This window comes from Acromyrmex echinatior, chromosome 12, assembly GCF_024713525.1.
Source record: "Acromyrmex echinatior isolate Ae372 chromosome 12, ASM2471352v2, whole genome shotgun sequence".
NCBI classification, from domain to species: domain Eukaryota; kingdom Metazoa; phylum Arthropoda; class Insecta; order Hymenoptera; family Formicidae; genus Acromyrmex; species Acromyrmex echinatior.
The window spans coordinates 9,036,673-9,063,644 of NC_141863.1; the positions used below are offsets into that span (position 1 = coordinate 9,036,673).

Consider the following 26,972-nt stretch of genomic DNA (forward strand, 5'->3'; position numbering starts at 1 on the left):
AAAAAAAACACGTCCTTATTTTTTAAAAGATGCCAGGTAAGGATAGATTCAAAATATATTGAAAACTCCGTAAAACATTTACACTTTATTCTAAAACGAAAAAAAAAAGAAACTTTTAAGTGCGATCGTTTTTCGCAGTCACGCTTATTTGAATTTGTGTGAAATTTTAATATAAATTTATCTATGCGATAATTTTGTTGACCAGTGTTGCGTTAATTCTATTCTGTCAACTCGAGTATCATTTTATCCTTGGTTACCGAATATTGAATAAAGATAAAAGATACTCGGAATTGACAGTCAAGTTTTGGTACCCAGTGTATTTACTCATTACAAAACATTGAGATATCTTATTAGATATGATAAAGATGTCTTAAAATTCACAAGACTTTTTTGAAAGTATCAGAATGACGTCTATATAACATCTTTAAAATATCTTATGCGTCGATTTATGACGTCCTAAAGACATTATTCTTAAAATGTTTTACAGACTTGTCCTGATGTTTTACAGAATTATCTTATAATGTCGTATAGGCCTTCTACAATAAGCCATTAGTCATAAATCAGAAATCAGATCAGACGTTAAAAATTGACCAATCATAGTCGTCAATTTTTATTACTTTTATTATGTCCATTAGAGACATTGATCCTTATGACATCTTACGGACATTATCTTTAAGACTTGCTTCAGACATTGTCTTAAAAAATAAAAATAAAAATTACTGATACGGAAATACGTTGACAAAAAGAAGTATACGAAGCAGAAGTTAGGAATTATCTGATAAATCGGTATGTGAATGATATATCACACTTAAGGTATTTTTCCGAGAAATTGAGTTTCTACAGATTCTTTTTTGAAATTTGGATATTATGTTTAAAATAATTTTATCTATATGTGTTTAAAATTTCAAAAATCTTAGCGGTACCGAAATGGAGATATTCACTTTCGAAATTTCAGCTTTAAATAAAAATATTCTGATTACGTCTTCAATTGTTACGTAATTAAGATTGATTACATATTCGCCAATTCTTTTTCAATTGATATCATCAATAGCTAAATCGCATGACCGTGTCATTGTATTTTTCAGATAATTCTTTATTATTTCTAATTTTAAAAAAGATGCCTCTGCCACATAAGATCCATAATGCTCTATTGCTAAATTTGGAAAGATTTCCAGAATCCACTTTTAGCTAATTCACTTAAAATATCAAGTAGAGCTTTATATTTACAAAAGTAGCGCCTATTAAATTTTGTGCCCTTTCAAATTTTGCGCCTTATGCTGGAGCGTATCTGCTTACTTAGTGCCTCGTAACGCCTCTGCTCTTCAGTGCTTTCTGTGGCTGCTTTCCTTTTAGGAGACAATGATTGACACACAAATGTCGTTCTTTGTTATTTGTTGAAATGTTAAAAAGGAGAGAACGTTAGTGTCTCCTAAAAGAAAAGCAGTTTTTGTTACTCCTAAAAACGATGCAGAGACAGAATGACATTTCTTCGATTTGTATCACCAGTGCCCATTTCTACCAATGTAAATTAACTTTAATCTCGGTTCAATTTATTCTTCATCTTCTTTTTAATTTTTACAATTAGAAAAAGATATAATAAAATAAAATTAAACTTATTAGAAACGAACATGAGTAATCTCACATTGGTTGGGTCTGATTGAGCTTTAGTTCCACCAAACGTAAGATTATCTTTAATCTTTTTTGGTTCAATTTAATTCTAAATTTATTTATTTCTAAAGAATTATAAAAAGATAAACAGTAAGTTAAACCGAGATTAAAGTCAATTCTACATGGATGGAACTTAAATTGAAAAACATCTCTAATCTCATACATAGAAAAGTCTAATGTGCATGAACGTTAAGATTTTTTATTTTTGCCGAAATTAATCATTAATCGTTTTCATTTTAACATTTTGTATATTTTAACAACTTATTTAACAACGCTGATTCGATTTACCTGTGAAGATTGAAGGGGAAAAATTGTTATTAGCTTTATCGTCTTCGTATGTGGAAACGAGGCCAACTTTTAGAAAAAATAGTCTGATGAGGATTTTGATAAGATAGAGCTTCTATGCGAGTGAATACCGAGAAGACAAATCTCGCATGGATAATCCTGAAAGCGGGACAATTTCGATCTCAAACTCGCCGAAATTACCACAGATATTTCTGGCTCACGAAAACGATCTTTACTTGTACGATAAGATAACACACGCGTTGCATATGTTCAAGTCGACAGGAGCTGCAAGGAGCTGCAAGTTTCTCTAGACAAGTGTCATTGCACAACTGATAATAATATGGCCATATTATTTTTTCGTGGGTACAAACTACACGTAGAACGCATCGAGTGATGGCATAAGGTGTATTATCTTAATTAAAATGACTTGATAAAGAACGATAGATTTATAATGGAGTATGTATATCAAAGTTTTCATATTTCACGTTTATGTACCAAATTTTGCTATCATTGAATGCCGTCTTTCTTTACGAGAGAAGGAAAATTTGGATTCTACAGCTACACTTGGTATTTTAAACATGGTACATGAATACATGCTTCAATTAGTTTACTAATATAATCTCTTCCCTTCATAGAGAAGTTTCTTAAAATGCTACAGATAATTTCAATCTTCAGACACAATCATACAATGTACAATTTCGAGTGATAAATGTTCTGCTACAAAACAATTTCTTTATCGATAGGTTTATGTATAGTATGTATTCAACTAGTCTCTTACTGGAAAACTCTCATGTAGGCTGCGTTCAGTGCTAAAAGTCTATAGTGCACGTAACGTATACTATAGATTATAGATTTTCAGTACTAGCAGCGAATATCGGAACACAGTCTGTATGAGAGTTTCTCAACAAGAAACACATATCGACATACAGGAATCATTTTGTCTTCATTCGATATATTGATGAATGAAAGAGAAAAACAAAATAATTCCTATGTCTTTTGTTGGAAAGCTCCCATTATAAGCTGAATAAATCACCTTCTGTTGAGTTCCGGCGGCAAGACACTCCAATCCTCGGTGTCATAGTAAGGCCACATAGTATGTGATAATGTTAAATAAATAAGAAGCTTACGACCAAAAAGAAATGCACCGCACAAAAATCACAACCTATATATCAAACAGAGTACCTACAGTTGCGCGATCAGTTTTGTACATTCTTTATCACTAACATAATAGAGCATCGAGACAAGGTGTGGACATTATCTCTTATCTCGGCGACTACCTTGATATCAGGCATTCACTCATACAAATCCAGTTCCAAGCAAGATCTGATAAATCATTTTACGTAAATTTTAGAATATTCTTAGAAAGAAATGAACGTTCTATCCTATCACCTGTGTGCGATACATTCTTTTTATATATCTAGAAGGAGATAATGTATATTCGATTAAAAAGAAATTTTTTATTCATAGAAACACTGTACATATGCGATATAAATATGTACAGTGCGTTAATACCGCAATGTATTATATATATTTATATATTAATATAAATTACCAAAGAATAGGGATGTCACAGCTAAGATAAGGAATTGTCGTCCTGATTACGAGGCGGTCGTATATCACTGTTTCTTTTGACGCAATCCACCAACCAATGTATGCCTTCGTCTACTCCATCCCTTTTTTTCAGATTATAGACTGTTATTTTATGTAATAAAAAGTATATTATTAAAGGTCCCGCTTAAGAAAAGATCCCTGAGATTATTTTGAGAAAAATTCTATTACCAAAATGTCAAGGGAAAATATTTTTTTTTAACATAATAAATATCAATGATTAGAAATATATGATTAGAAATAGTAATTGTATCCTCGCATATATAATCTTTATATTGATATTTACAAGAGGCAAAAATTAGCTTTTATTTTCAGCATTTTGTGTCATACTATACTCGAACGTACAAATTTTAGGCGGTATCTTTCGTTAATTTTAAATGATGCAAAAATTATTATAGCCTTGACATTTTTTGGGATGAGAATTTTTGTTTTAAAATAATCTTAGAAGTCGTCCCTTAAGCGTTGTTCCAGTCTTTACGTTACACCCTGTATATACAATGTGTCCCAATAACTATTATCACCTGAAATATCTTCCAATCCATAAAGTCTAGGCAAAAATTCTTACACGGACTCCGATAATGGTTATTTATACATTGGGGATGACCCAAATTGAGAGTCGAAACATCTGTACTATTGATCAATACATATATATTGATTACCAGGGAGTTACAGATTTTTTAAAGTAACTCGTTACAATTATCGTTATTTATATTTTCGTTACTTTTCCGTTACTTTGTTAAAATCGATGATCATCAAACACAGCGGACGAGGAGCTTTTTAATCTCAAGCGCAATAAGTGGCTTATGTCCAATCAAATCGTGTCCAAATTGAGTGCAAAGTAATGATAAATGCAACTATAAAACTTCGTTACTGTTACCAAAAAAATATAACTACATTACCGTTATACAGTCACAAAAAAAAAAGTAACGCAGTTACTAGTAAAATTGCCAAAAAAGTAACTTGTAACTGTAACTTCATTACAAGTAACGAGTTATTTCCATTCCCTGTTGATTACACACGATCAACTGTGTCGGCTCCCATTGGCATTATCGTTCCCTTTGTTCGATTAATTTTTTGAATCTGTTTTAACCCTCAGTACATACAAGGAGTTAGCGTAACCCCACCCGATTTTCATAATTCAGGCATTCGAATACTGGGCAGTGATACTGAAAAGGGAAAAAACTTAAGTTTCACCTCTACAATTCCTTTGCTCGGCAGCCTTCTAATGCGCCATTAGCTACATAATTGTACGGTGTAAAGTACGTATTGGAGTTACCTAATCCTTTGTGGGTACAACATCAAAAAATCCGGACTTACTGCAAAGTTGAAATGTAAGTAGATATGATTAATTGCATTATTTATGATTTTATAGTGCACATCATAAAAAAATGATTTTAAGTCAATTTTATTGTGTTCTTAATATCAGAAAAAGACTTCTTCTTCTTCTTTTTCCTCATTAATGGCTCTGGCAGTAAATACGGTAAATATTAAATATAATAATAAATATAATAATAAATTGTTAATATTTACCATAGAAGAATATTAGGATTATTTTTTTTTATTTATCTCTATCAAAGATTTTCGGTTTGTGATTAGTTTCCGTAAAACTGAAAAATCATTCATTTTCACTTTGCAAAAAAAAATATCGTTTTTAGAACAAATCGCAAAAACACTTATAGTTTCTTAAAATTCAATTTATTTGTTGATTCATCACTAATAAAATCTTTTTTCATTTATTTATGACAAAAAGATGTTTTGAAAAAAATTCGCATTTGTTTTCATGTTTTTTTCCGATCTCTTTTCACTTATTACAAAATATCTTTTGTGCTATGACATTTTAGACTTTCTAACTTAAAAATTCTTTTTTTTCAGTCTTCAAACGATAGATTAAAAAAAAAATTAGTTAAAATCAACAATTGCACCACAATATGAGATACAAGCAAAAGAAAACGCTGGGTTACAAATACCTGGATGTAAATAGAGACTGCCACAGTTGTGTGTACTGAGGGTTAATATTAATTATTTAAAAAAACGAAGTTGACCTTAAAATCTTTGCAGTGCCTTCATCTGAACAAAAATTACTACCGCCATCATATGATAGCCTCCTTCATACCGTGCAATTTTGATTCTACAAATTTTTTTTTGGACTTTATGAATTTAAAGATATTTCAGAAGGTTTTTGGCATATGTATATATACAGGGAGTATATACGTAGTTGCGAGATATATATGTATATATACAGGGTATCCCGAAATTTTTTTTCGACAAGCGCTTCTGTAAATAGAGTGGATTAAACTGAGTCGAAAAGTCCTTTTTGCAATTTTCATAATAGATATTAATTACTAAAAATTGCCCCGAATATTGGTCTTCAATAATTTTTTTCTCAAATTATAGGAAAACTGCAAAAGTTGTTTATTTTTTTTTTCATAGAATTTTTTCAGAATTTTTTTAGTACTGCATTTTCTTTTATATATATATATATATATATATATATATATATGTGTGTATATATATATATATAAAAGAAAATGCAGTACTAAAAAAATTGATAAAAAATTCTGAAAAAATTCTATGAAAAAAAAAAATATATATATATATGTATGTGTGTATATATACATATATTAGTGATTATTTTTACTAATTGAGAAAGTACAGTATTAAAAAATTCTGAAAAAATTCTCAGAACTTTATGAGAAGAAAATAAGCAATTTTTGTCTTTTATTGCTTTTCTGTAAAGTTGATAGTATTTGAGTGAATGATTATTAAAAACTAATATTTAGCAATATTAGTTTTCAATAATATTTAATAATTAATATCTTGTTAACTATTGCGAAAATTGCAAAATGGTAGAGGACTTTTCGACTTAGTTTATTCCGCTCTATTTACATAAAAGTGTTGACAAAATTACGGAACACACACGCACGCATGCATACGCGCGCGCGCGCACACACACACACACACACACACACACACACACACACACACACACACACACACAGAGAGAGAGGGTGACCTCTTTCAAACATAATCAAACATCTCGGAAAAATAATCTATTAAAAAAAATATCTGTTCTGATTATATATATATTTGTAAGCAACTATGTTTTTTCTTTACATCAATTGATTCCTCTTACTATTCTGTTCATAAAATATTAAGATACAATTATCAAAAAATTAGTAGTTAACGAGATATTTGACACGCACGCACGCACGCACGGTGGCTCATTTAAATCGACCATCTGAAATATCTCGCTTGTTTTTGAATATAAAAAAATGTTTCAAATGAAAGTGAAACGGCTTCGAGGGGGACGTATTTTTGGGTCATGTTTTTTTTCTAGGTGGAGGCGTCAAAAAGATGAAGGTCACTTCCATTTTCTTAAATGGAACTGCATAATTTTTTACACAGTATGATATATATTTTTTTAGTTATTCTGCATATAAAAGTATTAAGGTAGAGATATCAAAAAATCATTAATTTACGAGATATTACTTTATTTCGGCATATGTTAACATAAAATATTAAATAATTCGTAAACTATTATTAGGTGTTGGAATTAATTCGTAGCGTTTTTTAATGAAAGAATGTTATTTATTTCACATGAGCATTAAAAAATACATTAATGAAAGTACTTCCCATCACTTGTAAAACGCTACGAATTAATTCCAACACCTAATAATTTTATTAATAATCGTATCTTAATATTTTAAGTATTTTAAACAGCATAATATATATATAAGATGAATCAATTGTATAAACAATATTAAGAATCATTATTTTTAGATCGCATATGTGAGAACACAATCAATATTTTGACCGTTATAGGCATTTTAATTAGTATTAATTGTATTCTCACATATGCGGTCTAAAAATAAAGATTAGTATTGTTTATATTATGTCGTCTGAAAGAAAGATCTGTTTCCTTATATGAACCGATTATTGCAAAGAATATTACTAAGGCCTCAGTAGTCTAAAAGTTCAGGACGCTCGTATGAAATACAGAGAAATCCAGATTCGATTCCTGATCGAGATAATATTTTTCGCAATAAATTTATTAATAGTTTTTTCAATATATTAACATCTTTATAATATGATGTCTGATTGTAGCATCAAATTATTAAAATTGCTTATATAGTAATACATAGTAATTCAAGATTGAATTATTTAAGCAATAAAGATCCAGTTTCAACTGTTATAGGCATTTTAACTTCTAGTTAATTAATATAAAGAAAACACACAGTTGTTGTTAAAAAAATTGCAATTTATAATGTGCAATTTATAACTATGTATTTTTGTAAATGATAGATGTGTTTTCTCCATCAACTAATTCATCTTATTATTCTATGTATGAAAGTATTAGGATATAATTGTCAAAAAATTAATAGTTTATGAGATATTTAATGTTTTATGTAAAAAATGTGTCAGAATAAAGTGTGAAATATCTCGTAAATTATTTTTTTTATATCTCTATCTCAATATTTTTATATGCAGAATAATTAGCGGAATATCATATTATGTAAAAGAAAATCACATAATTCCATTTCAAAAAGTGGAGGTGACCTTCATATCTTTTTGAAGTTTTCATCTAGAAAAAAAAACATGACCAAAATATGTCCTCTTTGAAAGGTCCTCGTTCCACTTTCATTTGAAACATTTTTTTATATTATCGAAAATAAGCAAAACATTCAAGATGTTCTATTTAAGTGGATTACCCTTATATACAGGGTTGGCCATATTCGACGGAAAGATCTGGCAAACACTGTAACTTTTGACAGAGATGTTAGATCGAGTAACGACGTTTCATGATTGAAAAAAAAAACATCTTTCCGTCGAATATGGCCAATCCTGTATATACATGTCCCATTTTAAAGGATCCACTCAAATATTTCAGAAACACTGTGTTAAATCGAAAAATGTTTCAGACAAGTTTTATGATTTCGAGGAGGACATAAGATGATATCATTAATTTGACCTTAGGTGGCGTTGTTAAGGTCACTTCGAATATTTTAATAAAGTATTTTTTCATTAAGTATTTTACGAGTTATAAGATTTGAAAGTTACAGTACTGTGCATTACTCAAGATGTCCGATCGATGGCTAAAACCTCTTGAATGTTGTTCAGAATCATGATCTGGATAACATTTGTCAAGGTCAGGGTCTTTGGAAGTTGTTGTACCTCTTATTTTCATTTTTACGTAGAAGTGAAAATTAATCAAATATTAAAGAATCTTGTAACATGTATCATTTAATGAACAATATAATTATTTAAAATATAATTATTTTAAATATAAAAAGTGATCCAGAATTAGTGCCTGATTCACATTTAGTAGTTTTATCCTATACAGGATATTCCTAAAATTCGATATCACCCATCCTGAGCAGATAGAGCGGACTAAACTGAATCGAACAGTCTTGTACCATTTTGCATTTTTTGCAAATTAAGATATTAATTACTAAAAATCGATAAATATTGGTTTTTAATAATTTTTTACTCAAATACTATCAACTTTACAGAAAAACAGCAAGAGATAAAAATTGTTTATTTTCTTCTTATAAAATTCTGAGAATTTTTTTAGAATTTTTTCATAATTTTTTAATACCATATTTTCTCATGGTGTAAAAATAAGAAAATGCAGTATACTAAAAATTTGATAAGAAATTCTGAAAAAATTCTTAAAGTTCTTTGAGAAACAAATTAATGATTTTTATCTGTTGCAATTTTTCTAAAGTTGGTATTTGAATAAAAAATTATTAAAAACCAATATTCAGCGATTTTTAATATATCTACTAATTAATATCTCGTTAATTCTCGAAAATCGCAAAATAGAGGACTTTTCGACTCAGTTTACGTTCTATCTCAGGATGGAAGGTGCCAAAATTTAAGAACATCCTATATATATCGTAAATTCCTTTAATTATTTTTTTAGGGGATCCTAAAGTCTGTCTATTAATTAAACCATATAATTTTTGTATAACAATTACTTTTTTCTTGTCTTACTGATTTGAAAATCCTTTTCCAGGATTAAAGTACACATATATATGTTATTAATACGTGTCTGTGAGATAGAATCTATGCTGAGAACAAAAAATTAAAAAATGGAAATCTTTATCATTAATCCAATATGACGCTTCACAGCTGTCACATCAAGACAAGATTTGCTTTATATAAAAGCTGTCCAATATGTACTTACGAAATAGTAGTCCTCAGACTAGTTTGCATGAAGAAAGTGTGAAGTACTTAAGATTGGATTTAGATGACTAATTAAAACGTAATTGTTATACGAAACTTTAGTGTGGCATGCATAACTGATGTGTCAATAAGCTGCAAGAAGTTTATTATAAGCTGCAAGAACTTTGAACCGTGCAAGAACTTTAGCTGAAAAAAAGGGGGGAGACCTAATGACGCGTAAATCATCTGTGTGTAAATGCTATTTTCAATATGACTAATCGTCTTTAGAATCCATTTAAATGATTTTGCGGCAACTTCACCTTAATACATTTATATACGGAATAATCAGAGGAATCATATTATGTAAAAAAATTATATAATTCTATTTTTTTAAATGGTGATATCAATTATAATATTTATATGACAGTAAAAAATTGACTTTTCGGAAACTAATTATACCAATATTTACATTCCTTCAAATCATACAATTACATGAAAAATTTTTCCATATTTTTCGTATTTTCCGAGATATTCGGCCTATTAGATTAGAGATAGGCCCTGTGTGTATGTTGTATGTGTTTATGTGTGCATATACTCGTATGTATAATATAATATATAAATAATTGTCCCACAAAAATCAAACAAATCCATTTTTCTTTAAAATCTGAATTATAACGTCAAATCGTTTTCTGTTAGCAATATTACATCGTGAACAATTTTGTTTCAAGAATCATCAAGAATCAAACATAAAACAGAAATGACATTTATAAAGAATGTTTTGGTTAGGAGCAATTTGTAAAATTTTGGAAATAAAAAAAAATTATTGCTTTATACTTTAATAATATTTCTTCTTCACTTATAAAAAGGTAAAAGTAAAATATTAAATAAGGGATATAAATAGGTATAAAAATGTAAAATATTATATAAATAAGATATTTCTGGAAAAACCAAACAAGTCTAGAGGTTCTTTATTATTATTATTTTTTTTTTAAATAAGTCCCCAAAATATTAAGGGATTATATCCGATTGAAAACATAGAATAATTTCGGGAATTTTTTGCAGTTAAGTAATAAAATAAGTGTGAAAATTCAGTTTGAAGACCTTTAAATATACATATGTGGAGATGCTGGAGTGAGCAAACTGTTGACATATTGTGGATCGATAAAAATTTCTGAATTTATCGAACGGAATAAAAAATCCATTTACAAGATTAAAGTTGACACAAAATTGTAGAAAGAGCTACAGTGGACTTTACATTAAAATCGAAAAAAAATTAAAATTTATTTATTTTTCAATTAGTAAAGCTGTCACCTAACATAAACATTTTCTTGATATAAAATTATATAAACAAAACGACAATGCATCACCTTTTTGATTACAATAAGTGAACGAACATTGTGTTAATGAAACTAAGATTAAAAGCTTAAAAAAAGATTTATATTGATTTATAAATTACATGTACATACAAATGTTGAACAAAGACTCAGAATGATAAACAAAGCAGTAATTGTGTCTAGTATTAAGTGTTCGATCTTGCAAGAGTGGCGTTGCAATATTAAGCAAGAATAGATGTATGTATTTGAATGAGACAGAACGATAATATAATAAAAAATAAATTAAAAATGTCACATTATATTATTTTTTTTGTTCGGAATTTAAAAAGTCTATACTATCAACATCGATCAAGTTCAGCCGCTCTAGCATTTCCTTACATTTTTTTATGTCAAGCTGTTGACGCTGAAGTTTTACAAGCGAGAATGTTTTTTTCCATGGATCTCTGTGGCTCACAGAAATCCATGTATATATATATATATACTTTCATTAGAAACAAAAAACAAAATTTTTTTATAATCCACATTAAATTTGCTAGAGAAGTGCACACATATATGTTAAAATATTAATTTTTGTAGAAAAAAGATAAGGTTTCATTTTCACTCAAAAAAATTCAATAAAAAAGTATTTATTAACAAAAAAGTTTTTAACCGATAAAAATCATGTGTACTTCTCTAAAGAATTTAGTTTAGCAAATACTATAAAAATTCAAGTGGTTCGAATAAAATTTGTTAAAGTTATGAAAAAATTTTCCAAATTATCACATGTTTTCAGGCGTTTACTCGGATATAACCCCTTAATCAAAGCCTAAAATTTTGTTTTTATACCTATTACATATCAACATTAAAATTATTATTGGCTGTGTATTCACATGAATGGTCCAATAAGATCCTTATTGCTTAAAATTATTATATTTACATAATATTATAAATGGTTTTCGAAGATGCAGTTTTTTGTTTCCTGAAAATTTAACTTTTTAGACTTGTTTCATTTTTATGAAAAATCTTTCAATTATGTATGTATATATACACACACACACACACACACACGCGCGCGCGCGCACATACGTACGCATACAGCAATCACTCGCTACAAGCGTTCTGAAACCCATCGAAGAAAAAAGTGTTGCATTCTTTCTGTAACCAGTTGTACACATACGTACACATACACGCACATGTACGCATACACGCACGTGCACACAGGGAGGGAGCGAGGAAGGGAGGGAAGGAGGAGAAAGAAGGAGGAAGGGGAGGGGAGCGAGGGAAGAGAGATAGGAGAGGGGGAGAGAGAGCACTGAGAATTATATAAATAATATAAATGGTATGAATCAGCAAAATAAAGCGCTAATTTTGCTTACCCATTAAGGGCTGATACAGGCATCACCATGCAATCTCTTCTACCAATTAAATGCGCACTTTGATTGAATATTGGCTTCACTTCTCTGACACCCATACAATCAGGTACATCTTGTTTATTTGCTAGTACCAATAATGGTACGCCAATTAGATGCTCAGATGATATCACCTTATCTAAAAGAAAAATGTAATACATATATTGTTACCGTTTGTAACCTCATTAAAATAAAGGAAATAATTTTTTAAGAAATAAAGATATATTTTTTAAATAAAACATATAGTTTTATTTAAAAATGTATGTTGAAATATTAAAAATGTTTTCTTTATTAATACTGTTATTTTACTTACAATTGGAACTTGTTCAATTTAATAACTCAAAATATCATTAGAGAACATCTTACCAAAAGTTTCTTTGGAATCTGGTATTCTATCACGATCAGACGAGTCAACAATATAAATCACAGCGTGAGATTCTGCATAATACTGCAAGTATAAACTAATATTATCATTCACTACATATAATTCATATATATTGTCTAATTATCTTATGTACTACTAATGGTGCAATGAGAAATGTTATATAATTCCATAAATAAAAAAAGAAATGTTATATAATTCCATAAATAAATAATTAAAAAAATACACGATGTATATTTGTTTTTGTATTATATACAATATTAAAAGAGGACATAGAACTCTTTTGGTTTCAAAAAGTAAGCCTTTTCCATGGTTTTTTTTTCTAGAAAAAATATATATGAGCTGCAAGAATCAAATGTTTTAATTTTATAAATAAAATTATATATTTTTTACTACTAATCATAATTTTTTATTTTATGTTTCACTGCATATCCCATTCTTCCTAGCACATGCATGTTTCATGGTATCAGAAATACAATATCTCCGACTTGGTTCATCTGAAACAAAAAGTCAAAAAGAGTTAAAGTATATTAAAGTATATTAAAGATTATAATGCCTATCGGAAACAATTTTGAATTTTGGATTTTTAACAAAAATTTTCAAACTTAATGCAAAAATTTCAAATTTCTTTCTAAAAAAAAGTTTTCTGATAGGAAATACAATTTTTAATATATTTTAAGACACTTTTTAAATTTTTTGTTTCAGATGAACCAGGTCAGAGATATTTCTGGTATTGTGAAATGTTGTATGCCATGTAAAGCCTAGGAAGAAAAAAGATATTTTTTAGTGAAATATAATATTAAAATATATATTTTCATTAACAAAAAATTCGATCTTTGTAGCTTATATATCTGTTCCAAAAAAATCATGAAAAAAGCCTACTTTTTGAAACCAAAAGAGTCCTATGCCTCCTTATTTACTTTGTCCCACAGAGATTGAAGTTCCTCTTGACCACCGAGATCCCAGAAATTAAAAGATACTCCAGCGATGTCGATCTTGCCAATGTTCAAGCCTACAGTAGTCGTAATCTTGCTCGGATTCATACCCTTGTAATTTTTCGTAAATTTCGTCTTCGCCGCCTCGAGGTAAGTCTACAAATAATCGATAATTGTAGTTCTAACATTATAACCTCGGAATGTTCGAGGGTGTCTTACCGTTTTCCCCGCATTATCGAGTCCTAAAATTAATATAAAGTACTCGTCCTTTTGCATCAAATACTTGTACAAACCATGCAGCAATGTGTACATCTCCGTTAACCATCGATGTAATCGATGATATAATTTACATGTCGTATTGTTTATATTTTAGGCCCGCACTCATCGCACTTCGCAAATTCGCACTCGTGGACTGTTGTGGACTTGTGGACTTGTGGACTCGTGTCATGTTGGGCTGCGTTCGGAAATATCACCCGAGTGCCTCCAAATATCAGAGGGAGGAATCCATAAATGTTGATCAAAGGTTTGTCGCGTCGCATGCTCCAACATGCCCAACGCGCTCCAATACGCGCATCACCGGAAACAATATGGCGACTAAGGCTGGGTTCATGACATCTTGACAGAAAAACGGAAAGCGGAAAAGCGGAAGCCAATCAAAATTCGCGGAAAGCAGGCAAGCGAAATGTACCGTCTACTACTACTGCAAGTTCCGATTGGCTTCCGCTTTTCCGTTTTTCGCTTTTCCGTCAAGGTGTGAATCCAGTCTAAGGTTGCGTTCCACTAATGCTCGCAACTCTCGCATCGTTTGTCCTTGTTTAACATTTGGGGATCGATTCTGTATCTTGAAACGAGGTGAAAATTACAAAAGTGAGCGAATTTACTAGAATACTGATTATTTCATTGGTCAACATCTAGTAAATTCGCTCACTTTTGTAATTTTCACCTTGTTTGAAGATACAAAATCAATCTTCTGAGAGAGGACATGATGGCCCAAAAACCTGTAACCGCAAAATGCTACTAAAATCACTAGATTATAAAGTACTACAATTAATTTCAGAAATGTCGCGTAAAAATGGCCGAAGTGCACATAATACACGATTTAAAGTATTGTACATCAGAATCCACATTGGATCAATTGGGTGCAGCTAATCTAACCGTACATTCTCGAAACGATGAAGACATGCGATGATCACACGTGTGATGTGTATTTTCGTATTCCTGAACAGTTCTGAACTGTACTTACACGTATCCTTCGTGCACTTTTACGCATCAAACTTCTACGACAAATAAATCCGTATTAAACTAAAGAACATAAATTGAGCATTCGTACATATTCTTTTGTTTATAAATAAACTAATTACAACTAAAAAATATTGATTTACATACTTGACAGCTTCATTTTCCCAAATAAAGCACGTAATACAAATGCATAAATTCGAAATGGCCGCGTTTCGCGTGAAAATGGATGCGAGTTTGCGGTACTTTATAGATCTAGTGACGTTAAATGCTGCCACGCATTTAACTTTCTCTAAACTATCCTCTGACAAAGTGGATATAAATTACATAGCAATGTCCACTTTTCAAGGCTGGAGATAATAAATCGATATATAAATCGATTTCATTATAATCGTGTTACATGTAGATCGATTATGTGCCCAACAGATAACACAAATAACACGGTGTAACACAATGGACCATTACATCCTTGTTGTTTGCCAATGTTAAACAAAGATAACATGATCACTGTGTCGCACTGCGTCGCTTGGAAGGCACACTATATGAATCAAATATCGATTTATCATCTCCAGCCTTGAAAAATGGACGTTGTCCATTACTATGTAGTTTACATCCACTCTGTCAGAGGACAGTAGTGCGTGGCAGCATTTTGCGGTTACAAGTTTTAGGCTGTCATGTCCTCTCTCAGATTTCTCTCCGACATCAACCTAGGTATATCTAGAGCTTTAGCTCCAGACGGAAAACATCTGGCAACACTGTTCCTGTGATTGCGTCGATCTCACGAACACGAATGACGAACGCATTGCAGTCTGCAGTGTTGCGATAGACTTCTTTGAACGTTCGACATCATGCTGAGACCCTTGCTGCTCTTGTGCTGGGCCGCGACGATTGTGTCAGGTAACGGATTCCTGATGTGAATTCGTAATCTGCATCCGCCGATGCAGATAACTATCCGTGTCAGAAACGTATTATCGTGATCTTGCACAGCGATGTCGATGATTCCATCACATCATCATCGTCATCCTCGTCATCCTCATCATCATCGCTGTCGTCGTCGTTGACCTCGCGATCTCGCTTTGACGAGAGGGATGAAGTAAACGGAAAAGAGATCCTTAGCGATCCTAAAGTCATGCCTGCCGTCGCACTTCGGAGATTAATTGCGCACTCCGAATCACTGAAAGCGCCATGATGATGAGGCGGACCGGATCTTCCTTGAACGAGAATGTTGTCACGACAGTGACTCTGACGAGTGCAGCTGCACTCGTTTCGTTTCGTCTCGCCTCGCCTTGTCTCGCGTCGCGTCACGTAGCCGTGTTGTATCGCTGTATTCCGGTGATTCGATACGGATCATTATATGCTTTTAAAACAAAACAGTCGCTTGGCAATCGCATACGCGTGATATGACATTGCGCAGTATCCTGAGGATGCCGGATCATATTTTATGCGATAAAGATTATCGTGCCGTATCCTATTCTGTATTCCTTGAGACTTGTTAACGACAGATCAGTTACGCAGATATTTTATGGTATAAAAAGTTGCGCAACAATGTCATTACTGTCTTAACAAGTTATTACAGAATAGGAGTTCTGGGAAGAGTCTGTGTCTCTTACAGACTTATGCGCGTTTCTATCAATTTAGATTAATTTTAATCTTAGCTTGATTTGCTCTTCAATTTTTTTTAATTTTTATAACTAGATAAAGATGAAGAGCTAATTGAACCAAGATTAAGATAACATTGGTAGAAACGATCATTAATTGTTTACGACGAGCCCTTTATCTTTTACCTCTAAATCTATTGTTGTGAAATCAAAATGATTTCGACTCATGTTTTTTTTTTTTATTAGATATTCTCTGTTTCGAAATTCTTTTTTTATATTTATGTTATTTTACATAACATTTAATTGATACTGAAAACGTACATCAAATTTAATTAATACACATAGATGAATGTTTAACAACATATATTATAAATATTTGATTCTTACATATTTTTTTAAACTGATTAAAGATATACCTAGCTTTAAAAACATAGGATGTATTGATTTTTAGATAGAGACATTTTCTTTAAACTCTGCCTATAATGAGTTTTGTTGACGCAAAATCTTGAAGGTCAGAGATGAATTACTCTGTGAATGATACAGAAATATAATATGCATGTATAATTTTAACAGCTGCTGGCCCAGAGAATGTCAATACCAATGACACAAGTATTTCTATCAACTCAACCAGCTACAATGCAGCTACAAATTCCCAGTCAATGCTTCAACCTGAAGTAAACGAAGAAACAAAGATACATTCGATCTCTTCAAAAGATGAGAACACGCTAAATAATTCTATATCAAACACGCTCATTCCATCAACTGTAATTTTGACTATGTCAAACACACCTTCGACGACTACAACAACTTCGTCAACTACAACAACTCTGCCGACTACAACCAAGTCAACAACAACTTCTACGCCTGCACCTACCACAACCACTGTTCCTACAACATCAACGTCAACAACCCCGCTTCCTCCACCAAGTACTGGAAAATGGAAAGTTAAAGAGAATAATACGATATGTATTCTCATTCAAATGGCTGTACAATTCAATGTTTCATATACCACCGATAATGTGGTAAGTACACAAAAATTAAGTTTATTATATGTTAATATATAAAAATTATTAACAAATTTGACAAATAATCAGAGACCAAAAGTCAGTTATTATAACAGTTATCGTAACAGTTATCTTGAAAAATTTGATTTGATGAAACAAATCATTGATTAAAAGTTGATATTTATGCACAGAGAAGACAATCGTCATTAAATTTTAAAGAAATTGCTTGAAAAATGTAATCTTAAAATATCAATTTTTATGTATTCTGATTACGACCATTGTTAATGATAGAAATTGTTTTCAGTTGTGAATAATCATTATAGATGACGGCAATTGTTTTTGGTTACGAATAATCATTATGGACGACTGAAATTGTTCTTAGTAAAGACTAATCATTATCGATAATTAGAAATTTATTTTGGTTATGCATTTTTCAGTATTTTTTTGTACGTTTCTGTAATCTATTAAGTTTCTGCAGAAGTGAGAATTACAGAGAAATGTAAACATATTAAAAATGTAAAATATATCTTTTATCTTATTCTTTTTTCATAAATAATGCTATCTTCTATCTTTTATTAATTGATTTTACATTCGTAATTATAATAAAATTGACAATAATAACCAAAAAACATGATATTTACTTGATATTATTTGCCAGTAAACAAGGGCTATGTTCCAAAATTGCCTGTATTGAAAATCTATAGTGCACGTAACGTAAACTGTCACATTTTCAATATTGGCAGTAAATTTGGAACACAGCCAAGGTCTGTAGTTTAGAAACTTTGGGTAACCAATAAAATAAAATTCTGAGCATCAATAATGATTATTCATCAATTATGATTAATGGTAACCAATATCAAATTCTAGTCATTTATGATAGTCATTCATAATAAAAAATAATTTCCATCTTTGATAATGATTATCTGTAACCAAAAACAATTTCCGACATCAGTAATGGTTATTTGCAACCGAAAACAATTTTAATTATTTATAATGATTATTTGTAACCTAAATCGCTTAAAGAAAAATATAATTGCTACGTTCAGCAGAGAAAATTAATCAGCGCTTAGTAATTCTTTAATATGATTGGTTCTTGCCTCTAGTTCGTCACTGGATCTAAGTGTAGGAACCAATTATATTGAAGAATCACTAAAGTAAGCGCTAACTGATTAGTTTTCTCTGCTGAACGCAGCCATTGTTATGCTATAACTTTTTTTATTTTGGTTATAACAGTTACGAGTCTCTGCAAATAATATAAAGGAGTTAGTGTATTTTAGGCAATTTGGGGAACACGTAGGAATTGTTGTGTTCATCTTTTTTCATACTCAATTTTACTTGCTGAATTCGAAAATCATAGTAAAAATTGTTATAATTAGTATCCGGGAAATATTTTTTTTCATATTTTTAAGAAGAAGCCAATGGTTGATTTTCTTGAATCATATCTACGAATTTCTCTTTGTTTTTATCATATTTTTTATTTAATAGGGGCGTTTCTCTTGCAGATGTACATTTTGTACACAAAGAAAGAGAGAACGCACTACAACAAAACAGAATATGTGACTTAGGAATAGGAATCGACTCGTATATGTAATGTAATATACAGAGCAATATATACAATGCAATATATTCAGAAAATTACCCACAATATTCGGGAAGTGATTCGGGATCCAAAAAAAAGGAAAAAAAGCTATATAAACATAGATCTGGAAATAAATCGTTTCCAAGTTATAACTACTTTTAAAAAAATTATTTAAAAAAATTGTAATTTATTTTTCGTAATCACAATCATTTATTTCAAAGTGTTTTAACATAAATAACTACAATACATTTCGGATTATTTTGTCGGTACCTAAGATGCACCACGTGGAGGCATAGTCCGCTTAGCATCCCTCCTTACTTTTTTATTAAAAAAATTTTTTTACTTTAATAGAGAGATGTCAAATGGGCTATGTCTCCACGTGGTGCATCGCTAAAATGTAGTTATTTATGTTAAAACACTATGAAATAAATTATATATATATATATATGATTATGAAAAATAAATTACACCCAGATAACAAAACATTCCTTGGCATAAGAAAAGAAATAGGTGCTTAGCACAAGTTTTTCTTCAATTATGTTGCTGTCACTAGGGGCTCGATTCCGTAACTGTTTTACACTCCTATCGACAGTTGTCGGTGTTATTGCGCAGCTTTTTCACCATATAAAATATCTGCGCAACGACATCAACAACTATCGGTAGGCGTGTAAAGACAGTTATGGAATCACGCCCTTGGGCAATAATAATTTCGTTTAAGCCAATCTAGGGGCATTATGCGGATAACGGTCGCAAACGAGCGGAAATGTTGTAGCAAACTTGTTACCATAAATGTTGCTACAATCTGTAGGAAATCGTTTTTGTAAAATATTTAGTCTATATTTTTGTCGATCGAATGGAAATGGAGCGTCATCAAATAGTATGCGATATCGCCACTAGAGGGATGCATCCAGTTAAATTTCTCGATTTAAAAAAATAGAATAGAATAAAAGCAACGTTAAACGATTTTTCAGCTGTGTTCTAAAATAATTTTTCGAAGTGAGTCCCAAGGGTTCTAAGATAAAAGCATAATACTTTTTTTCAAAATGTTTACCGAGTAAATGAAACCTCTTGATACTTTAATATGTATTTTGTTCTGCTTTTAATTTTATTCATAGTAATTTTTATCTGTCAACCCAATGCGCAATGAGTAAAATGTCTAAAATCAACTTATAAGTCATTTTAAGATATCTTTCAGAGTTTTTAATAAAATATCTTAAAGATGTTAAGAAACATGATGGTTACTCTGAGTTAAAATGACTCGACCATCTTTAAAGTGTTATCAAATCAATAGTATTAGTTGCAATGATTTCAAAAAAATATAGTATATAATTTTATCCTTTAAGAAAATGGAACAATGGCGTTTTAGCGAAAATTTTAAATATAATATGAGATCTAGGCTCTAGCGAATAAAATCATCACAAGTAATCAATAAGAGCCGACACATGCTGTTGGTATGTATTTATTCAAGTATATATAAAAGATTAATTAACGTTTCGATCCTTTGTTTAGGATCATTTTCTATTCAAATTAACGCTTTTGTCGCGAATGTCAAGAATTAAGAATTAAAACTAGGTTTACAATTAATAGTTTAATGTGAAAATTTTAATTTTAATACTAAAAAAAAGTCGTAACAAGTTAAGTTCGGAAAGATGTACTTTTTTCTTAAAAAAAAAAAAAACATAACTTTAAGTTTATAACATTTTCAAATACAGTTTTAGCCTAGTACTCTTGACTTTCAAAAAAAAAAAAAAATAGTATGGTTACACGCGTTTCAAAAATTATTTATTTTGAAGATAGAAGAAGATGGTCATTTTTTAGGTGTAAAAAAAGACATTAAATTTGGATAAAAGGCTATTTATTATTGATTTAAGTTATTAATATAAAAATTATTATTATTAATACTGAAGATAAATTAGGTGAAAAACGTAAAATACAAAAAATACATAGAAAATGTTACTCTTCGCTATAACAATCTCAGTACACAAATAAAGTCTGTTATCACACATAGGTCGTAAATATGACGGATATTTTTTCCTAATCATTTCTTTTATCCTTACTTGAAGAACACAATCCACATTTTGCTTATTTTTGCAATTTAATGCAAAAATATAAATCATAAATTTTTTAACTATAACGACGCGTTAGTTACACTTGCTGACATTTTGACCTGAGAAAAAAACGCTTTTTGGCGCAAGACACATACTAATAGTTCGATTAAAAAACTAAGTATCTCTATCTCTAAGTATCACTATAATTGAAACGTTAAACCTCTGGTAGATGGCAAATAAGCGCCCTTTTGAAAACAAGAAGGTTTTAGAATTTAGTGTGAAAGACAATGCTCGGGTCATTTTGATCCAGAAGGACCATGAAGAGTTAAATACGAACGGTATTTTTTTATACAATATGGTTTCTTTAAAATTATTCTGCCTATAAAAGTATTAAGTATTAAGGTAATGATATAAAAACCAATAGTTTACGAGATATTTTATACTTTATTGTGGCTCATATTGATATAAAATGTTAAATAACTCGTAAACTATTGTATTAATTTTTTTTATAATCATACCTTAATACTTTTATGAACAGAATAATGAGATGAATCAATTGATGGAAAAAAAACATAGTCGCTTTAAAAAAGTATGTATGCAAAATGAATATTTTTTTAAATAAGCAACTAATTAAGTATTTTTAATTAAGTATTTTTCGAATTAAAAGGCTTGTTACAATACCGTTGGCATCAAGATTTCCGATCGACGGTTAAAATCTTTTGAATGTTTCAGGTGATGACCTGGATAATATTTGTCAAGATCAAGATTGGAGATTCTTCTTACTTTCATTTTTGCATTAAAAATTTATTTTTACATAAAAATGAAAATAAGAAGTTCCAATCGCCTTGTTGTCAACAAATATTGTCAAGATGGTCCTAAACAACATTCAAAAAGTTTTAGCCATCGATCAAACACCTTGAATAATGCTAATGCCAACAGTATTGTACTTTCAAACTTTTTAACTCGAAAAGAACTTAAAAAACATTTTATTGCAGAGTTTTGAAAAGTGCTTGAGGTAAGCTACAGGAATATGTAATGAAAACTAGGAAGTTCATTTAAAAAATTTAAGTAGCTAGCCTTGACCTGAAAACACCAAGATCAAATCAATGGTACTATCTTGTCTCCCCCTCGAAGTAAAAAAAACTTCAGTCTAAAACATTTTTCTCCTAAAATGCACTGTTAGAGAAATATTTGAGGTCAGTTAAAATGGGACACCCTGTATACATATATTTACATTTTACATATACACATACATAAAATGTAAAATATATAAATAAATGTACAATACAAATGTAAATAAAAGGATATAAAGGAATTTATTTTTAGATCCTATTGATCCAATATATGTATAGTTTTCCGATTCATAAACGCTCTACAATAATAGCCTTTATTACAAAATCTTATTTTATTCTATAGTGCAAATAAAAGTTACGACTTTAATAATAATTAATTTTTATAAAAACAAAGACAAATTCGCAGATATGATTCAAGAAAGTGATAAAATTAATGGTTTTTCGTTTAAAATGTGAAAAAAAAATTTCCCGGATACTAGGATAATTTTAACTAGAGATGCACCGGATCGTAAAATTACCAGATATCAAATATCCGGACAGAATGTAACATCCGATATCCGAACGGATTCCGAGAAAATATCTTCTAAAAAAAAGCCTAAAAAAGAGAAAAAGATTGTAATTTTGCAACAATGTATTATAGCATCATGAATATGCATACTTATTTCTAGAACATTTATATAAGAAAAAATCAACAATTTAATGATATTATATTAAATTTCAACCGGATATATTTTCGGATACTAATGATATCCGGATATCTGGTCGGATAGTAAAAAAGTGCCGGATAATACCGGATACCGAATAGTTTTCGGAATAATATTCGATGCAGCCCTAATTTTAACTACGATTTTCGGATTTGATAAGTAAAATTGAGTAAGAAAAAATATGAACACAATGATCCCTGCGTGCTTCCCAAATCGTCTAAAATGCAACTCTTTTATACATTTATATACATATTATATAGAGGAGTGATTTGCTACATTTATGTACATTAAAATATAGTGGTGCAATCAATGTTATTAATAATTAATGCTATTTTATTTGCAGACAATTTACAAAGTGATGGACGTACCCAGCAATAGTAATGTAACAGGAAAGTGTAATAAAACTGAGCAAAATCTGACATTATCATGGGAATCACAGAATAAGACCACCCAGAATAATTTCACGATTCATTTCGTGAAGAATGAAACGGAGAAATATTACTCTCTTCATCACTTTGAGATATCTTTAGCGGCCGAAGAATTTCCGAATGATAAATCAAGTATGTGTTTATCTTGTGTGAATTAAGTTGCACTTTAATCCCTTTTTTAGGATAAATTTTTATTTTTAAATTTAAAATGAAATGGTCTTATTAGAGCTAAAACCGTTGGATGTTAACCATTATACATAAAATAATTTACATCAAAATTGAAAATACATACAATAATACAATAAGACATACGTTTTGACCTTTAATTTTCTTCTTAAATTCTTCAAATAAATGTGTGTCCATCAATTACATCGATACATTATATAATATATACATGTTAAATGTGTAGACGCCTATGTAATGCATCGATGTAATTGATGGACACATTTATTTGGAAAATTCAAGAAGACCATCGCTTTAATAGATTATATATACAAAGTGTCCCGAAAGTTTTTGCCAATCGCTTTTGTGTAGATAGAGCGGACTAAACTGAGTCGAAAAGTCCTCTACCATTTTGCAATTACGCAACAGTTAACAAGATATTAATTACGAAAAATTGTCAAATATTGGTCTTGAATAATTTTTTACTCAAATACTATCAACTTTATAGAAAAAATGCAAGAGACAAAAATCATTTATTTTCTTCTCATAGAATTCTAAGAATTTTTTCAAAATTTTTTATCAATTTTTTAGTATTGCATTTTCTTATTTTTATCAACATGAGAAAATACGGTATTAAAAAATTCTGAAAAAATTCTAAAAAAATTCTCGGAACTTTATGAGAAGAAAATAAATGATTTTTGTCTCTTGCAGCTTTTCTATAAAGTTGAGAATATTTGAGTAAAAAATTATTCAAAACTAATATTTGGCAATTTTTAGTAATTTTTTGGCAAAAACTTTTAGGACACCCTGTATGTATATATATGACGCTATCTTTATAAATAACTGTGTTGACACTGAGGATGACCAGATCAAAAGTCGAATGTATGTTTTATTACTGTATGTGTTTTTAATTTTGACGTTATAAATTATTTTACGTATAAAACATCCAATGGTTGTGGCTCTAATAAGCCTTTCTCATTTTTAATTTAAGAATTATTAATTCTTGTGAGTCGTTTTTATAATTTTAACTAATTCATTTTTCTTCAGATAAGACGGTAACTGTAATACATGTGACACCACAATTCAAAACTGGATTAAGCAATTCTTATAAATGTATCAAGGAACAGCAACTGGATTTAACCCTCAAGGGTAATAATGTAACTGTAGGATTTTTGAAAGTAACCAATTTACAGTTCCAAGCTTTCCGAGGTGATAATACTACTATTTTTGGTCTAGGTGAGTATCCGGTTTTTTATCTTATCACTTGTAACATGATTTATTTTTACGTTACTGTGATTATGAACTTATTTGTTCCCTTTATCTTTTCTTTTAGCTAAAGACTGTTCGTTTGATACGCCTGACATCGTTCCCATAACTGTGGGTTGTGCATTGGCGGGTTTGGTGGTAATCGTATTGATCGCATACCTCGTTGGCCGCAGACGAAGTCAGGCTCGCGGTTATCTTAGTATGTAAGCTGAGTTCCGTGAGGTTTTCTTTCCTTCTTTTTCCCCTCCCCCCTTTTTTTAATCGTTAAACTGATATTTTTTATGCAATTCTCTGTCTTAACAGAGTCGAAGGTCTTATCGGAAATCTGTATAGTTGTACTTTGTGTTCTATAGCCACAAAGGCTGTGACACATGTTAAGAAGAAAAAAATATAGTTTATACGTTTGTAAAGTTATCGCGTCCGCGTGCGGCAATATTAGAAAAAAAAAAAATATACGTATCGCAAAGCGGTTCAAAACGATACAGGGTGAATGATAATTTCGAAGCAACGTGCTCCGTTTCGCAAGGGCAAATACTCTCTAATAAATATGAATTGACGTAGTTAAATCGCGAGATCTGCATCATATCTATGCTGTTCTACTTTTGGCTGGCAGCGAGGATAGTTTAATTTTTCATAAATATAGTTTGGAATGAGAATAAGGAAAATTCTGATCAATATGTATAGCATTGAAGTTATGTTAAATATCCGTGCGCTGAACTCGCTGTTTCTTATAACGAGATATGTTATAATGCAAAGTTTCTTATCTATATTCTCTCCTTTTTTTTAAAAGGAATAATTTCCTAGCTTTATCGTGATACGATATATCTTTATATATCATACTTAATGCATACATCGATGTTTCTGTTACATTCGTACTCGAATTCTTTTTATTAAAACTATACTGTGAAGTAATAGCAGTTGTTCATATAGCCCTAGGTATGCATGCGTGAGTATATCAGAATAGTATGAAGGAGCACGAGCTTCAGGCATTAATATTAAAGGTGTGCTTTACTTTGAATAAGCATAAATTAAACTGAATTAAGCTGAATTAGACACTACAAATAGTGGCAATTTTAGGTGTAAAAAATTATTAGCTTAACATTAAACGGAGTTAAATAAAACATAACATCAAAACGATAGCTCAATTAATATAATGTGCAAAATTTTGGAAAAACTTTGTTTCCTTGCTAAACATTTGGATATATCCCGTTTAATGTAAACGATAATCTTGGAAAAAAATATATATTACTGTTTGTAGGGGCACTAATAATTTTTAAGGCAAGAAACATCCTTGTGTTTTACACCGCTGTTCAAAGACATGTTTTGATGGTTTTATCTAATATAAGACACAGGGTACGAAAGGTAATGAAATCTGGTATTTGTATTTAAAAAAAAGTAAATAGGATTTCAGAATTTAACAGGAGTATCTGCGCACTGTGCTGCTTCATAAAATACTTCATAAAATACTATTATGACAAGACTGAACGACGAGTAGTGAGATGAAAGTGGAGGGCAAAAAGTAAAGTTAAACAAATTAAAGTAATTGGATATAAAGCAATGTATATAAACAAAGTAGTAGTAGTAGTATTACTTTTGGATTACGAGCATTGCAGCTAGGCGAGACCTACATTATCAACAATAAAATGGAATATTTCAAGGATTCTAACATTTCTTTTAGATTACGTTCTCTCCATTCACTCCAAAGAGTGCCAAGATGTTTCCCCAATTCTGGTGAAATTAAGGGTTAAAATAGGTATCATGTGAAAAATTTCGTTGAGTTGAATACAAATCTATAATTCTCTTTCGTAATTTTGGCGCCCGATTCTCGTGCAAGTTTGAGGTGCCGTTTTTCAGGGAAGAACGAGTTATTTCCCCACTTCCAGATTTCTTTGAGGAAACTTTTCGAATTCAGTTTCTTCAATTTTACAATTCTCTTTAATGCGAAAGGAGTGTTTGAAAAGTAACGATAAATCTTTTGCATAGGAGCAGAATGGACTAAACTGAGAAGAAAAGTTCTCTACCATTTTATAATTTTCGCGATGGTTAACGAGTTATTAAAATAGCCAACTTATGAAAATAGCCAAATTCGTCCAACCTATCATCAAATGT

General features: G+C 30.3%; 2 protein-coding genes and 1 long non-coding RNA gene across 6 annotated transcripts; 1 reads left to right on the top strand and 2 right to left on the bottom strand.

The window, feature by feature from the left end:
- Positions 1-66: 66 nt before the first annotated feature.
- On the bottom strand, positions 67-14,357 carry Arfrp1 (ADP-ribosylation factor related protein 1). 3 transcript variants are annotated; one of them, XR_015546914.1, is made up of 6 exons: positions 13,985-14,356; positions 13,751-13,921; positions 12,815-12,896; positions 12,416-12,587; positions 3,506-3,645; positions 67-3,370 (listed from the first exon to the last, which is right to left on the bottom strand). XR_015546914.1 is itself a non-coding variant. In XM_011051338.2 (6 exons), the coding sequence occupies exons 1-5, from the start codon at positions 14,075-14,077 to the stop codon at positions 3,527-3,529; spliced, it is 618 nt and encodes a 205-aa protein (XP_011049640.1). In that variant the 5' UTR covers positions 14,078-14,353; the 3' UTR covers positions 67-3,370; positions 3,506-3,526. The 3 variants fall into 3 exon arrangements, 2 of the variants coding, with proteins under 2 accessions (XP_011049640.1, XP_087267997.1); XM_011051338.2 differs by having other exon boundaries at positions 3,506-3,626; positions 13,985-14,353; XM_087411871.1 differs by lacking the exons at positions 67-3,370; positions 3,506-3,645 and adding an exon at positions 4,823-4,877 and having other exon boundaries at positions 13,985-14,357.
- Positions 6,190-12,409, bottom strand: LOC147907809 (uncharacterized). Its single transcript, XR_015546919.1, has 2 exons — positions 7,231-12,409; positions 6,190-7,095 (listed from the first exon to the last, which is right to left on the bottom strand). It is a non-coding gene; the product is annotated as an uncharacterized LOC147907809 (long non-coding RNA).
- Positions 14,358-15,737: 1,380 nt separating the features above from the next.
- Positions 15,738-26,524, top strand: Lamp1 (lysosome-associated membrane glycoprotein 1). 2 transcript variants are annotated; one of them, XM_087411870.1, is made up of 6 exons: positions 15,738-15,898; positions 17,173-17,621; positions 23,351-23,567; positions 24,645-24,833; positions 24,931-25,066; positions 26,122-26,524. In XM_087411870.1, the coding sequence occupies exons 1-6, from the start codon at positions 15,850-15,852 to the stop codon at positions 26,138-26,140; spliced, it is 1,059 nt and encodes a 352-aa protein (XP_087267996.1). In that variant the 5' UTR covers positions 15,738-15,849; the 3' UTR covers positions 26,141-26,524. The 2 variants fall into 2 exon arrangements, with proteins under 2 accessions (XP_087267996.1, XP_011049642.1); XM_011051340.2 differs by having other exon boundaries at positions 24,931-26,524.
- The last annotated feature ends 448 nt before the right edge of the window (positions 26,525-26,972 follow it).

Bases quoted from the DNA above. Each gene is read 5' to 3' on its own strand.
- Arfrp1 (XM_011051338.2), bottom strand. From the start codon at position 14,077: ATGTACACATTGCTGCATGGTTTGTACAAGTATTTGATGCAAAAGGAC. The intron at 13,922-13,984 runs GTAAGACACCCT...GATTATTTGTAG, and splicing joins TCGATAATGCGGGGAAAACG to ACTTACCTCGAGGCGGCGAA. The intron at 3,627-12,415 runs GTAAGCAAAATT...TCTGAAAAAAAG, and splicing joins CCTGTATCAGCCCTTAATGG to GGATGGAGTAGACGAAGGCA.
- Lamp1 (XM_087411870.1), top strand. From the start codon at position 15,850: ATGCTGAGACCCTTGCTGCTCTTGTGCTGGGCCGCGACGATTGTGTCA. The intron at 17,622-23,350 runs GTAAGTACACAA...TTTTATTTGCAG, and splicing joins CATATACCACCGATAATGTG to ACAATTTACAAAGTGATGGA. The intron at 24,834-24,930 runs GTGAGTATCCGG...CTTTTCTTTTAG, and splicing joins TACTACTATTTTTGGTCTAG to CTAAAGACTGTTCGTTTGAT.